Source organism: Coturnix japonica, chromosome 4 (assembly GCF_054131305.1).
Source record: "Coturnix japonica strain WE chromosome 4, WE-NBRP24, whole genome shotgun sequence".
Classification (NCBI taxonomy): domain Eukaryota; kingdom Metazoa; phylum Chordata; class Aves; order Galliformes; family Phasianidae; genus Coturnix; species Coturnix japonica.
The window spans coordinates 35,677,491-35,692,767 of NC_140666.1; the positions used below are offsets into that span (position 1 = coordinate 35,677,491).

Genomic DNA, 15,277 nt, shown 5'->3' on the forward strand with positions numbered 1-15,277 from the left:
CAGCGAGTTTGCTGATGACACTAAGCTGAGAGGTGCAGTTGACACACTGAAAGGAAGGGATGCCATTCAGAAGAATCTCAACAGACTCAAAAGATGGGCCTGGGTGAGACTCTAATGAGGTTGAGCACAGCAAAGTGCAGGGTTTTGCATTTGGGCTGGAGGAATCCCAGGCATATATACAAACTAGGATGAGCAATCCTTGAGAGTAGCCCTACAGAAAAGGACCTGGGGATCCTGGTGCGTGAAAAACTTAACATGAGCCAACATGTTAAGTTGCTGTGTGGTCTTGCAGCTCAAAAAGCAAATGGTACCCTGGGCTCCATCAGAAGAGGGGTGGCCAGCAGGGACAGGGAGGTGATTTCAGACCCTCTCTACTGTGCCCTCACGAGGCCCCAGGTGGAGAACTGCATCCAGTTCTGGGACCCCCAATACAAGAAAGACAAGAGAGTTGTTGGAGAGTGTCCAGAGGGGCCACAAAGATAATCAGAGGGCTGGAGCACCTCACCTATGAAGACATGTTGAGGGAGCTGGGCTCATTCAGTCTGAAGAAGAGACGGCTGCAGGGTGGCCTCATTGCAGCCTTTCATTACCTAAAGGGAGCCTACAAACAGGAGTGGAGACAACTCTATTACAAGGACAGATAATGGCAGGACAAGGGGAAATGGTTTGAAGTTGAGAGAGGGAAGATTTAGGTTGTATGTCAGGGGGAAGTTCTTTACTATGAGAGTGCTGAGGTGCTGGAACAGGCTGCCCAGAGAGGTTGTGGATGCCCTTTCCCTGGAGGTGTTCAAGGCCAGGTTGGATTGGGCCCTGGGCAGCCTGGTCTAGTATTAGATATGGAGGTTGGAACTTTATGATCCTTGACATCCCTTCTAACCCAAACCATTCCATGGTTTGATGATTCTATGATAAAACAGCTTTATCTTTATGTACTGGCATACCCAGTACAACTTATACTCAGATCTTATTATCAAAAGCCTCAGTTGCACAAAAGCATGAAATTAGTCAGCAGATGAGAGAATGCAGCTGCCTGCAACTTTCCCTGAGTTGGTCTGTATCTCTACTTAGGTAAGAATATCCCAAGAGCTACCCTAAATTTTACCAAGTATCAATCACTACAAAGAATATCAGAAATTCAAATAACTGTACGCTCTTTTGGCTGTTAGCTAGAGAAGGCAGATTCTGTCATGATACCTGGAAATTATAAACTTGAGAAGGAATATTTCTGGTGAAATCTAAAGCTACTGAATGTATAGCCACTTCATGTCCCCCAAACAGTTGACAATGACAAGAAGTCACTATGAGAATTGCCATAGAATACCTACTGGAGTGAAAGTTGAGCATATAGTCTAGAATGTCTAAGTTGAGTTTGCAACCTGCAACTTTGAACTCCTGGAGTACTAACACAATCCTCATAAGTCAAAAATGAAGAGGCTGTCTTCACAGGAGAGAGAAAAACATCCTCAGTCCGTACCATTTGATTTATACTTGCAAACGAGAGCTAAGCCAGTTATATGTGTAAACAAGGGTTGAGCTGATGTGTTGTTTCTCTCTCCTCCATTCTGGGAAATGACTGTGGGTGATCCCTCTTCTTTCTTTACCTCCCACTGTCTCTTCCTCCTCCACCAGGGGAAAAAAATCTGTTTGCCAGTAGACAGTGTGAATACCAGCTGAAACACCTGCATGCCAGACACATACAGCTGTTCCTCTCCCATGCCTCTTGCTGACAAGGCATCTGTGCTGCACACCACACACACCAGTTTGCATGCTGTAGGTAAAGGATCTCTGCAACATATCTAAGTAGCCTTTTAGCATTATTATTCCCACTGCTCTTGTGGAGTTCTCTTTACTATCCTGCCTGAAGAAGGGAAGTTCTCCATGAGGTACAGCAGCCCAGAAAAAATATCCTGCCTAGTCCAAAGCAGTGACTTCTCAGATTATCTTATGGCACAATCACCACATCATTCTAGGGTTGGGTTACAGGGCAGCATAAAGTCAGGACCCTCCTCTAACCAGGAACTACAAACATTTATAATATTGGAAGCAGGCCTCATCTGCTACTTCAGGACACCCTTGCTATACTTTTTGCAATTTCTGCTGCTTAAATAACAGCATCAGTGATGACTACTTTGCATTTTTTTGCTTCCTGGTTGTACAAGAGCCAGGAATATAATAAGGACAACAAGTACTTCTACCTTGAGATTTCTAAACTTATTTCAGATGGCCCAGAAAACAGGACAGGAGGACAAGATGGATCATCTTCAAACCAGAGTCAAGGAAAATTACAGATCTCCATGTCTTAATACTATGAAATAGAACTGTATCTATCTATCTGTCTATCTATCTATCTATCTATCTATCTATCTATCTATCTATCTATCTATCTATCTATTTTCCCCTAAAGAAGTTCATGTAAGAAAGGAAAAAGGATTTTAAAATACTGCTCAACTTATTTTCAGGCATTTCATTTGACAAGATGCCTTCGCCGTTTTTGAATTTATTAAAAAAAATAATCAAATATTACATTTGTGTTCCAAAAGGTAACAACAAAATATTTTCTTTTAATACGTGACAAAATAATACAGTTTGAATTTTTAAACAAAGTATTTTTCATCTAATAATTCACCAAGATTTTGACTTTCTGTAAATTAAATACCTAATTCACCCACTTCTATTTTGTGTGTCCTCAACACATATAGAAATTGATGCCTGGGTGTATAAGTACAGATTTAGGCTCTAATATTTGTCATTGTGAATTTAAAACTGCCTACAAGACTCAAAGCTACAAATACGTAAGACGGAATGCAAAGATATACACATATGTGGTAAAAAATGGCCACCTTTGTTTTGTCAAATATTTGATATCCAAAGAATATAATATGTAGGTTTTTTGGTTTGGTTATGATTCTTTTTCTACATGCTTGTCAATAATCCAATAGCCAGAGTAAATATTAACACCACATCCCATTTTCACTTACAGTAGATTCCCTCAACTTACTGGAGCTGGCTGAGATCTAACAATGGATGGAAGGAATGCCAGTTCTTAGAGCTCTGTATCTTTTTTGTTTTTAAATCTTCTACATGTCTTTCTAAAAGGAATCCTCACTGTCATAAGGTAACTAAGAACATTGTTCAGGAAAACAAAACAAGACATTTGCAAAATTCTTGTGATTAATTTTTAATTCCTCTTACATAGCATGAGAAAAATGCTGGGAAAACAGAATTTTTAAGTGCTTTTTTAAGACTCCAGAACACCTTGATATTTCTTTTTTTTTTTTTTCAACATAATTTGGTAGGATTTGCTTGTTTTTTAACGTATCCCCGCAAATAATATTGCCTGACAATAAGCAAACAGATGCAGAGTACCATAACCTGCTCATAAGTTATTAACATGTAGTAGAATCTTGCCTTAAGAAAACAGGATGATCTCCATTGTTTTGGATAATAGTAGAAAAAGAATATTCATAATATGGCCCACAGTTTCATCTGTTCAATTGGAGATAGTAGTGTAACTAGTCTTAGTCAGTGATGCTTAAATTTTGTTCAAACCAGTTTCCCTTTGAAGTCCTATGCAACAAAGAAGAACAGTATTATAAAGTTAGGTTAACATGAAGAAAAGTAGGAGATGGGAAAATGTAAACAATAAGTCCCATAAAACTCACAAAAAAACTTGTACATTTTGAATTGCTCTTTGGTAACTGATAAAAAAAAAAGTGTTATGAAGCAAATCCTTCACTGGGTCACTCGCTGGGGAGACTGGTAAAAATAAATTGCACAGCTCTAATTTTCCTAGCAGCTTCCATGCTATTCTTTGAAACTGAGTAAGAAACCCTTGGCCTAATCCCAAGAGCCAATCTATAGTAAATAGTGCACACTTAATGCCTAAGTTCCTTTTTAGCACCATTCAGACAGTGACTTCAGCCACACAGCTTAGTCATAGCAGACATTTTTGTGGTGAAAGCATTAAACCCACATGCAGCTCTCTTTCTGTGGCCACTGGGGGTCATGCTCCTTTCCCATTAGCTGAATAAATCATAAAGTCTGCACAGACCACACAAGAAGTGAGGCTAGCAAGCCACAGGCAGTGCCTACAGCCTGCTATTTCTTTTCAGAATTAAGAAAAAAAAAAGAAAAAAAGGGGGGGGGGAGGAGAAAAGAAAAACAGGAGAGAAACACAGCAAAACAGCCTGGCTGTAAGAAATTACTTGGTTTCTTTTTCTTTTCTTTTTTTCCCCCCCTTTTTAAATTTGATCTCTTTGAAGTCCACAGAGATTTGTTTGTTTGTTTGTCTTTTAACCCAAGCAGCTACAGTGAAGGAAAAAAAGCAGAGAAAAATTAAAAGAGCAGCGTGCAATTCCTTTGTCCTATGCTGCTACAGCAGAAGGCAAAAATTCCCGATACTTTACCAAATAATAAAGGTTGTCATATGATACAGGAGCTCATCAGATACCAATGTAAAACAAAAGATGTTGACTCAAATGGGGTTGAACACGGAACCAAGATAGTGTACGATATTTTACACACCAGGTAACTTATTCTGCAAATGGAAGTGACAGTAGCTGAGCAAAGTCTGTAAGTCTAGAGGTTGGTTCAAGTTCCCATCAATCAGGAAAAAAAATAAGAAAGAATGTTAAACACAGCCATTAACATGCAACTAATGAAAATGAAGAAGATATGCACAGCTCGTTATGATATGGAGCTTTTCTTAAGCATTTCTCTTAAACGAACCAAAGCATGAAATATTTTAAAAGTGCACTGAACTTCAGAGCGACTTTACATAACAGCTTGATTGGCAACTAGAACATGCTCTGTTTTTCAAAGAGCTCAGATGGGGCGGGCAGCAGCGGGGGGGTTAATGTGTGGGAGGGTAACTTTTCAAACTATGTTCTGTTCCATGATCCTGTTTAGATCATTTGGACATGCAGAGTTTAGAAAATAACATTTACATGCTTCACTGTCTACGTGCTGAAAAACTTTTTTGAGCAGGAAGGACAGCTGAATTAGAGATTGGTGTGTCTATTTACATGCTGTCAGACCAATCTTTGTTTGCTGTCCTATTTTGTGTTGGCGTTTTTGGTGCAATCTAGGACATTTTTTTAGCACAACAACAGTAACAAAAACAAGTATAAGAAAAAAGAAAAACAAAGAAAAAAAGGCTAAATGACAACAGAACTGAAAACAGAGGAAATAAAGTAAGCACCAGCTAGGGTCAGATAGGCTTACAACACAGTTTTAAAAGCCAGCTCTACCAGTAATCCTAATTCCTTACCTGCAATATAACTTATCCTTTAGCTATTATAGTCCTCCTGAGCAAAGACAGATAATCATGTTGAATTGTGACAAATTATACAGTGGTTTTGAGATGTGAGCAAGCACTCACAGGGGAGCAGGGCAAGACCACTTAAATCACTTTCATTTGTGACTTAATATTCTGGGTTAAAACTTGTGTGACCCTTGCCAAAGATGACTCTATATGTGCAGGAGAAAAATCAAGTCCCGGGTCTCAAAAGATTCCTAGCAATAAGATATGTAGTTTCTTGACAGGTCACCCAAGGCATAGCCTGAACTTAATCATGAAATTCTTAGTGATGGATTAAGTACCACTTTAACCACAATAACAATAAATTAAAATCTCTCAGTGAAACAAAAAAAAAAAGTAGGACTGTATAACATTTAGGATTTCATTGATACCAGTGGAACAGCAGGTATTTAACATCTTCATACACATTTTACATATTAGAAAAAGTAAAAAATAATCTGAGACAGATCATGTAGAGTATCCTTCTTGAAAGTGGAATGCTCAAAAGATCTCTAATACTTTAGATTTCAAGTGATGCAGATACCAAAAGAAGCTGAGTGAACCACAACTCCCTTCTCCTTCTGGCTATTATTAATTGTTAACCTTCCCTCAGGCAAAACTTGTGTTGATCTCACTGGGAGATTTGCTCGAGTGAGGACAGCAATATTAAACTCTACTAGCAGAAAGACCCAACCACACCACTTCAATAATTTTAAAATGAAAACCATACAAATTTACTTGTTTTGTCCAAATGTGTATGAACATAAAATAAAACATTTCCTAAGCCTGTGTAATACAAGGAGAGCTACAGATTCAAACTTGGCTGCTTTCAAAGCACCCTTACTTGTAATGAGCAAATACGGTGCAAATACTGTGCAAATACTGTGAGGCCAAATTGTCTGTTCAGAGTCTGATATGAGCATGTGAACCCAGGAAAGGACAACAGCATGTGTAAGAGAAGGGAAGAAAGGTTTTCTCTAGGCTATCAGAAAGGAAATTATTTTGCACTTTATCTATAAGGTTCAGGTGAGGGAAGAAGGACTAATTCCCCCCACTCCTCACCTTCTCCTTCTTCCTGAGAGCCATACTAGGGAAAGAGAGAACATTGCTCAATCGTAGCTACAATACATTTTAGCTTTGTCATTCCCAAAATACAAACATTCAAAAAGAAATGAGGAAATGGTTAAATTCTTAAAAATAGGTGATACTAGCAGCATAGTACTAGGACTCTGTTCTCAAATGTACTGTTAAGAGCACATGAAAATGCTTGATTACAAGGGTAACAGATTGTGACACTCAGTGATTTCCATTTAATAGCATTACTTTTACATCTGCCAATAAATGCAAGCCGCAAGGTATTTAAATGGAAGAACAGCACCTGACAGTTTGTTCTCAATTAGTTTCTTTTGTACCAATGAGTATCATCATCAGCAAAACAGTGTCCTAAGTAAATATGAGGTCTTCTGTTTGAAATGATCAAATACCACAAACAGCGTAGGTGCATGAAAACCCACATCTTCATGCAGTGCAAACCTACCAACTCCATACATCCTGCAACACAAAACAAAATATAAGCATCTCTCAGTAAAGGCTGAGAGCCAACATTGTTTAGTCAATAGAAGACAAGGTTCAGGGAGATCTCATCAGTGCATATGAATATCTGAATGGAGGAAACAGCCAAATGCTACTACAGCTATATATATAGGCTCATACAGGTCCTCAGAATGCAGTGGTAGATGCAGAATGCAGTGGTGGATGTGACAAGACAATTTAATTATTCCCTAGATACTTGTCAAAAGGTAGAAAACGTTTCGAAAAATGTTTCTTCTAAAATGCAATTGGATTCACTCAGTATCTAAAAATATGAACATGGACCAGATTCTTGCATTCCTCTTCAAGAGTAAAAGGTTTTTATACAAATGTTCCTACTTTTTGATCATTTTCACCTAAGAACCGCTTACTGAAAAGATAGCAGATCGTTCTCTTTGGATGCTAAAATTACAATACTGTACCAGCTGATCAACTGTTTTGCTAGAGGAAAAAATGAACTAAACAAGCCATCTCCCTGAAATTATCATGAGATTTCCTACTGGTATAAGACATGCTTACATAGCTGTTTATTTATCAGTAGGTACATAGCCACAAACTGAACAGTTTCTGCTGGATCTAATTAGAATTGTTGCTGCTGTATCTCCTCTCCCATTTTAAACCTCTTTACCTAAAATATGTACATTCTGAGTGCTGGAATATATTTGTAAAACTAGTAGTTGTGGTAACAAGATGAAGTTTACATGTCTGTCCACATCAGCACCATGTACTCAAGATGGATTTCAGCTGCCAAAAAGGTCAATCCAAACTGCTTGCACAAACCTGTCTTTATGCTCCTGTTTATTATGCTCCCATGTAGTAGATGTCTCGTGCACTAAAACAGTGCAGCCATATGTCAACATCTCTCTGGTGGTTCTGAATGTTCTAAACAAGAGCAAGGGTGCACTGAACCTCCCATGTAAACTTTATACAACAGATTCAGCAGAACTGTAATTATTTACAAAATGATGGCATGAGAAATCTCTGGATTTATATCTCACTTTAAAGTAACAGGGATTGTGTCCACATAATTCTTGGGTTCATGGTAGGTTTTTAATTTACTTTCTAATTTTTGCTATGATACAATACACCTCATCACACTTTAAAAATCAACGTCATTATTTAATGTTATTGATTTCTTTCTAATAAGCTCTTTTTTTAAAAAAAATAAGGCACACTATTTAATTATAAGTGAACCTGTATACTGAATTATTGGCACTGCATGACACTTGTGCGTTGGACTGCAGTTATTCCCTGGATAGAACAGAGAAAGAAAACAAGGAGAGAAAAGAATTCACTCACATGCAAGTAAGTACAAAGCATAATTGGTAGATAAATTCCACTGTACTCAGTTTTCAAGTTTCTCTTAAAGCCTGACACATGTCAATTTCTCAACTGAATAAACAAACGATTTTGCCTTTTCCTTTACTGTTTATAGACAAATGGAACAGAACTGTTTCAGGTAGGCCTGACTATATACTATACTCTTTGATTCTTACTTCAATGGATATCATGTTTATGGAATTACACCTCACCAGCTGTCCCACGCTATGAACTTAAAATTTGGCCCTCCCTTGTGACTGTAATTTTTGCCTGTTCGAAAAGTATCTTTCCTCCCTCCTCAGACAGTACATGTACTGTGAATCAAGCTGTTTCTACGCAATAAGTAAATAGAACACCTTGGTTTCTGACTTACTTATGCCTCTTCTGCAGATAGCCACAATGTTTATGAACATTTCCTTCAACTGTTTTTTAGTTACTTTAACATTTTCATATACGATTAGTACACATTTTTAGCCATTCCTATATAATGTAGGAAATTAATGTATATGAAATTATCCTTACTCCATGCATAAAAATCTTTACTTGTTTTTGTTGCAAAGCTAATATATAACAAAATAATGATTATTTCTAATATGGCGCTTCTTATCTTAAGGTCTCCAATAATTGAGTATAATGAAACATTTATTATTTCTAGTTCAGGACAAGCAAACAGTGTTAAATGGCTCCTCAAGAGTCCAGGGCTTATGACTGTCTGCTCTAGCCACTCTCCTACTACAGTTTGTTATTTCTCAATGCTGGTGGGCCTCTTGCTTGACATTAAGACAGATAAATAAGATAATTAAACAATTAAGATGGTTTTCCTTAAATGATCAATTAAGGCAGAATTCCAAATATGCTTCTGCATTCAGAATTTAGACTATTTTCTATCCCCTTCTGCATATCAAAGACAAGACAGCTAGGCTAAACCCTGAAACTACAGCACTTCTGATATTTTATGGTTTACCCTAAGCATGTATGAGAGCTATGGAGTGAGTGCTGTTTTCTTAGGACTCGAGAAAACTTACAGCTATCCAGTGCACCCAACATCAATTTCACAATAAGAAAGGATAATATTTATTTTTTGCTGTACTATATGTTACTTTTCTCAATAGCTGGTAAATCTAATAAGTTCTAGAGTTGTGATGAATGTCCAAGCATCCAAACTCTTCTGAAATAACTTTCGTAGGCTTACTTAGAACACTGTTAATTAGATTTTGACTGAGATAATAAAAAACAAAGCCAACAATACCACAGTTGTCATACCTGCCATACTACTGAAATAATTACCAGGCAGTAATTGAGTTGATAGTCATAGAGAGGCTACAGGGATGTTGTAATATGTAAAGAAAACTAGCAAGCCTAAAACACACTTCTCTAATTGCAGATATTAAAATTACTAAGGAATAATATTTAAATAAAAGATTACCCACTTAAGCAAGTTTTCTCCCCAAGCATTTCCCTCTCAGTTTTAAGTCACTTTGTTTAGATCCTTTGCAGAACTGGTGTCTTTCTTTACTACTTTCATTCTGTATCATAAACATTCAGTGTTATTACAGACATCATGGTATCAAACTCCAGATAGGCTGAGGTTTTAGGGGGAAAAATTAGACTATTTAAAGCAATTATAACTTTCTACTTGATAGTTTAACATTCTACAATCATTACTGAGTCTCCAGGCACTGTTAACCTGTTCAAGTGAGACAAACATGTCTTTTCTAATGTTTACTGAGATATTGTAAATTACTTAACGTACAGCAGAGTACGTTTTTCTCAGTTAATCTAGATCTGATCCCTGAGGGGCTATTTATTACATATGTATACAACCTGTCTGTAGAAGTGAAGTTAATGTAATATGACACAAGTAGCACACATTGTTTAAATGTGTTCCAGAAAGTTAGCAAATTTACTTAAAAGAATACTTACATGCTCTTCTGCCTGGAAAACAATGAAGAAAAGGATTCTAAATATTAAACACTGCTGTTCACTGTAGGTGGCCAATTAATACACTGTATCCAAGCTGGAACAAATCCTTCAAATATATACATAAAGCATATAATCTCTTATCTACTTAGGCATTATCAAATTTTTAACAAATCCTGGTAACTTCAAACACAGCTTTAATGGGATGTGGTACTAAAACATGCAAAGTAAAGAGCAGAGTTTTTAAGAACATAATCTGTTTTAGAATGTTTCGAGAGAACTGCTTTGAAATGCAATTATAATCTTAACCCATGAGTAAATGCATGCCATCTAACAGAATTATGTTACATGAATCTATATAGAAAGAGATGGCCTTGTGTTTCCTAACAGCCATCACAATCTGAAAATTGGGATTTAGACAGAAGTATCTTGAGTTAGTTCTAAAGAGCACCTATGTTGAACTTTTACGGCTGTAAGTTTGGTCCCTGCAAATGTTTTATCTGATGAGAATTTATTTGATAGAAAAATCCAACAGGATTTTACCACTGTTCTGGCCTTGACAAATAGCTGAAACATACTTTAACTCCAGTATCTTTATCTCACTGGCCTAAAATTAACACAACGCATCTTTATCTCAGGGTGCATAAAGGTCAGCATATGAGTTGCTGCTTCCTAAGATATAGCGTAATGTCTTTTTTAAAAAAGACCCACATTTCCAGTTCCCTTTGTGTATGCAGAATACATGCTTTTCACACTGGTTTGGTCTCTTTTTGTCCTGGTTTACAGTTGCCTTGTCTGCATGATTGACACAAATTAGATCTACTTTGAAAACAGCAACATGGGTTAAAAATCTCTTCTGTTGCTTCAGATTCAAAGTGACAAACTGTTTCAGATCAGTATGTTCTGTAGACATAGGTACAGTTCATACTTGCTGCTTTTAATTCAAAGACAAGAATCACTACCTGGCAAATTAAATTTACTGTTTTCACAGAGCATATTGCAGTTATCAATTAAGAAAAGAAATGACTATGTGCAAGTGATGCAAGTCTTGTACTTTAATAAAGTAAACCTTTAGTCAATTTATAGACCACCCTGTTGAAGTACATCAGTGAACTCAGTGAAGATGCTTTTTCTAGTACTTTGATGTCAAAAGAAAAATCAAAAGCAGTGGGTTTTGACCATATATAGTGACTGCATAAGGCGTGCTTTTGATCTTTATTCAGTGAACAGCCATGGTATGGTCAGATGAAATAAAAGGAAATAGGAATCAAAGTGAAATTTAGGTAGAGTTTACACAATCCTGGAAAGGATACTTAGCTACTAGTAAATACAGTCAAACTCTAAACCATTTTAGCTTTCATTCTTAAGATTGCTGAGTGCCTTCTTTGCTGCTTCCATGCCTGTCTTTACACATATCAATTATCACAGAGGAATTCTGACAATGCAGCTAGTTGATCTAGATCAGGTTCCACAAAAAAAGCAATACTAACTAAACCTTCTTCTTGTGTTTACCAGCAAAATAAAAGTATGTGTATGCACAGAGGAACAATAAGAAACGTTGTTCTGAAGCTGTTCTTGAAACATAAAGATTTCAAATTTCCTCTTTGAAGACTAGAACATGACAGGAAAAGGTGAGAAACTACTGTTTTAAGACATGTTTCACAGAGACACAGACTTGTTGGGAAGGACCTACGTAGATCCAGTCCAACACCCCTGCTAATGCAGCTTCCCTAAAGAAGGTCATGCACGTAGGTGACCAGACAGGTCTTGAATATCCCCGGAGAAGGAAAGTCCTCAGCCATGCTGGGCAGCTTATTCCAGTGCTGCTGACAGTAAAGGAGTTCTTGCTTGTGTTAGTATGCAACTTCTTATGTTCCAGTTTCTGCTTATACACAGTTTCTAAAACAATGTATGTATTTTATGAGAAAAAATAAAAAATAAAAAATGAGTGCATATACAAGATGATTCCAGCACTCGTAAAGTCCTACATTCTCCCCATTTCCAGTTGAAGACTTAATCATGAAGTCTGACAACTTTCTTTGTATTTGTTTCAGATAGTTTACCTACAGTAACTCAGATTCAAAAGAACATTTGTATACTGCCAATTTGTCACTCCAGGTCAGTTACAGACAATACTCACAGCAGAAGAGATATCTGAGTCCTCTAAAGTGGAGGCTGAACTCTACATTTCCTATGTAGAGTGAGCACTAGTATGTGTATAAGCATTAATAGTAAACATGTAATTGTTTCTGAGTAATCATGTTGTTTATGATTACTGGAAACATTTTCCAAAAAAAGAAACAAACAAACTTAATTTTACTCTGTAAAGATTTACAAGTTATATATTGGGAGAGGAACATCTGCAAAATTTTAACAGAAGGAAGTAGTTCTCTTTTAAATGTCTTAAGGCAGGATTCAACATTCACCTCTGCCTTCACTGCTCTCTAATGAGTCGTGGATAGAGATGCTCAGTAGTTCCAATGCGTCCCAGGGCCTTCCTATCCCTAATACAAAACATTACTGTGTTACGTTTACTGTGTTGGCCAGATTTATAAAAGTACACATTCCACAACACCAAAATGGCAGGATGAAGTTGTAAGCTCTGGCTGCTTTTAAGATCTGGCCCTTAGTACGGAATGACATTACTTGTACCTTAGTATCTCTGTGCTTTTTGAAACATAGCACATCCTGTTTAGATTTATAAGTGCCAAACACTTGCATTCCCTATACACCTCCTGGTTTTAGCACTACTTCTTCCTATTAAGTGGTATTCTGAATGGTAGAGGAAGAGCAGCTTAAAATGAAACCACTCATTTCCTCTTCAAGCAAATAAGGAAGCTGTTTTAGTTTTGTTTGTTGTTTCTTTTCTAACTTTCGCTAGGATTACACGACTCATTCCATCATGTACTACCCAAGATGATTCTGTGTACTATACTTACTACAACACCAATTTTCCTAGTTTTCTATATCTACAGTAATTCCTTTTCTAAAGGGTGTATGGTACGTGAACAGAAACAATTCCTTTTGTAATTAGTAAAAAGTAGGTGTCACAAAGAATTCTGCAGTACTCTGTACTTGAGAGTTTCCTCAAAACTAGACTACAGATTCCGTAACAGGATCATGATCTAAATCCCAGTGAGTTCAGCTGAAAAACACCGCCCTTCCACGTTAATAAAAGTTCACAAACTCAGGTACAATACTGTAAACCCTTAGTCATGTTCCCACCTTCCATTCTATTAACCTGAAAAATACATTTATGTGAAAATCTTTTTTCATGATTTAAGTACTGTAATCATGTAAGTTTATGAGCCAACACTTAGCACTTTTTGACTAATCGTTGAATCTTTGCATCAATGACATATGCAACAAGAACTATTTTAATCAAAATCCTAAGACATTATCTGGCTGTTTTTGTTTGAAGAATTCCAAATAAAATATAAGTACTCATAAAACATATATATGTATTTAAGAAACTGAGAGACTAGAGAAAAAAAGATAAAGCAATTTCCTTGTATCAGACAACAAGGTGGAAGTAGGTTACTGGCGCACAGTAAACAAATGAAATTACCCTGCCTGATCCAGGGTAGCCAGCAATTCTCCAGAGTTCATCTTAGAGCATATATTCTAGAAATAGAATATTAAGATACAAGTAAGAATCAGAAGTATATTATAAAAATGACCAGTGACAATCTGTCACAAATGTTCTTCTTGTGCAATGTTCCAAAGATTAATTACATTCTCTACTCAGAATAAACCTTTGTTGAAGGCAAGGTTTTTCTAGCTATCAGTTGTACTGACTTCTAACTTCTGCTAAAATTAAGAGCTCTTTAGTGGAAGATTTAAGTTCCATTCATATGGATATTTCTATGGATGAAAAGGCTAGAAGAGAATTTCAGTTTTCTGTCTGAGTGGCAATAAGCCACTTTCACTGTGGTCCCTCAGGACATCCTCCCACATTTATAGCTAAGTATAGTTTTACATTTGCTTTTGAAAACAACACATCATACAGATCTTTTTTTTTTTTTGTAAAATGAATGACACAGGGAAAGCACAACATGTCTTGTTGTTGTTCTTATGAATTGCATTGAAGGTACAAGGTAAAAGTTTTTTAAAAAAGCATCTTACCTCAACTTCTTTGTGACCTTTTGTCTTCATCAATTCTTGTTCCTTGAATTATTGTCATTCTCCAAACATTCACCTGCACAGAGATTTACTTACAGGTTAACTGTTTGCTATTAGCTACATAGACTACAAAAACCTGCCTTTTACTTAAAAAAAGAGTAAGCTTTTACATGTTTCAGTAGTGCTATACAATATCTCCCCCTAGAAAAACCCAACATTTCATAGTGAATCTCTGGCCTGTATAAGCTACTGTATTGACCTGATAGTAAGTGACTTCACTGCAACTTTTATCCCAGCTTCTTTATTTAGGGGTGGTTAGAGGAAGAACATTAACTCTCATCAGTCCCAACTGATGCAAGTTCCCTAGGTCCTAGATCTAGATCCATCAATGCTCAAAACATGAAGAATAAAACAGAATAATCTGTTCTTTGTAGCATAGTGTAGGAAGCAAAATTTCTCCATCTAAGAGAATAACTTAAAGTTCACATTTTATGTTAGCACTGAATCAAATTATTTAATAAATGCATATTGCCATAACTTTGTTGCTAATGGATATTCATATGGAAGTTGGTTTGAAAGTTTTCTGAAAACAACACTCTTACAGATTTCCTGAATGCTGTAAAGCAGAGGCTATCCTGCTTCATAGTGGAGAAGAGAGTAAATTATCACTTCAACAGCCACCTTTCTTCATTTTTCTGGTGTGATCTTCAGCTTCAGAAAGTACAGAGGAAACAACAAGCCTCCAAGAACTGCAGTTTACTTCAAGAAATCCAATACACAGTCATATAATTTACTGTGTACTTTTCACATTTACACTTATGTTTTTGCTTGTATTTGCTTGTATACAGACTATCCACTGATTTCAAAATTAGGAAGAGTTTAAAATAATAAAAGTGGAATCTATGTCTGTTTGGTGTTCTGCCAGTACTTACTCTACATACTTACAGACACATTTTTAAAGTACACATTCACCTTACTTAAATCACATTAGAACAGAACATAAGTTGCATTCCACAGAGAGACAGA

General features: G+C 36.6%; 1 protein-coding gene across 14 annotated transcripts in view; it reads right to left on the minus strand.

Moving 5' to 3' along the window:
* The window catches only part of LOC146761029 (uncharacterized), a 169,970-nt gene that overhangs the window by 90,397 nt on the left and 64,296 nt on the right, over positions 1 to 15,277 (minus strand). For 13 of the 14 annotated variants that reach the window (XR_014945762.1, XR_014945763.1, XM_085546493.1 and 10 more), the window contains one exon: positions 14,255 to 14,327. The exons of the other annotated variant lie outside the window; for it this stretch is intronic. Coding sequence is in view for 8 of the 13 variants with exons in the window: in XM_085546493.1 (XP_085402619.1) it covers positions 14,255 to 14,284 (30 nt within the window). In the remaining 5 variants the exon portion in view is untranslated. Of the gene's footprint in view, positions 1 to 14,254; positions 14,328 to 15,277 lie in introns of those variants that run through there. 14 annotated transcript variants of the gene reach the window in all.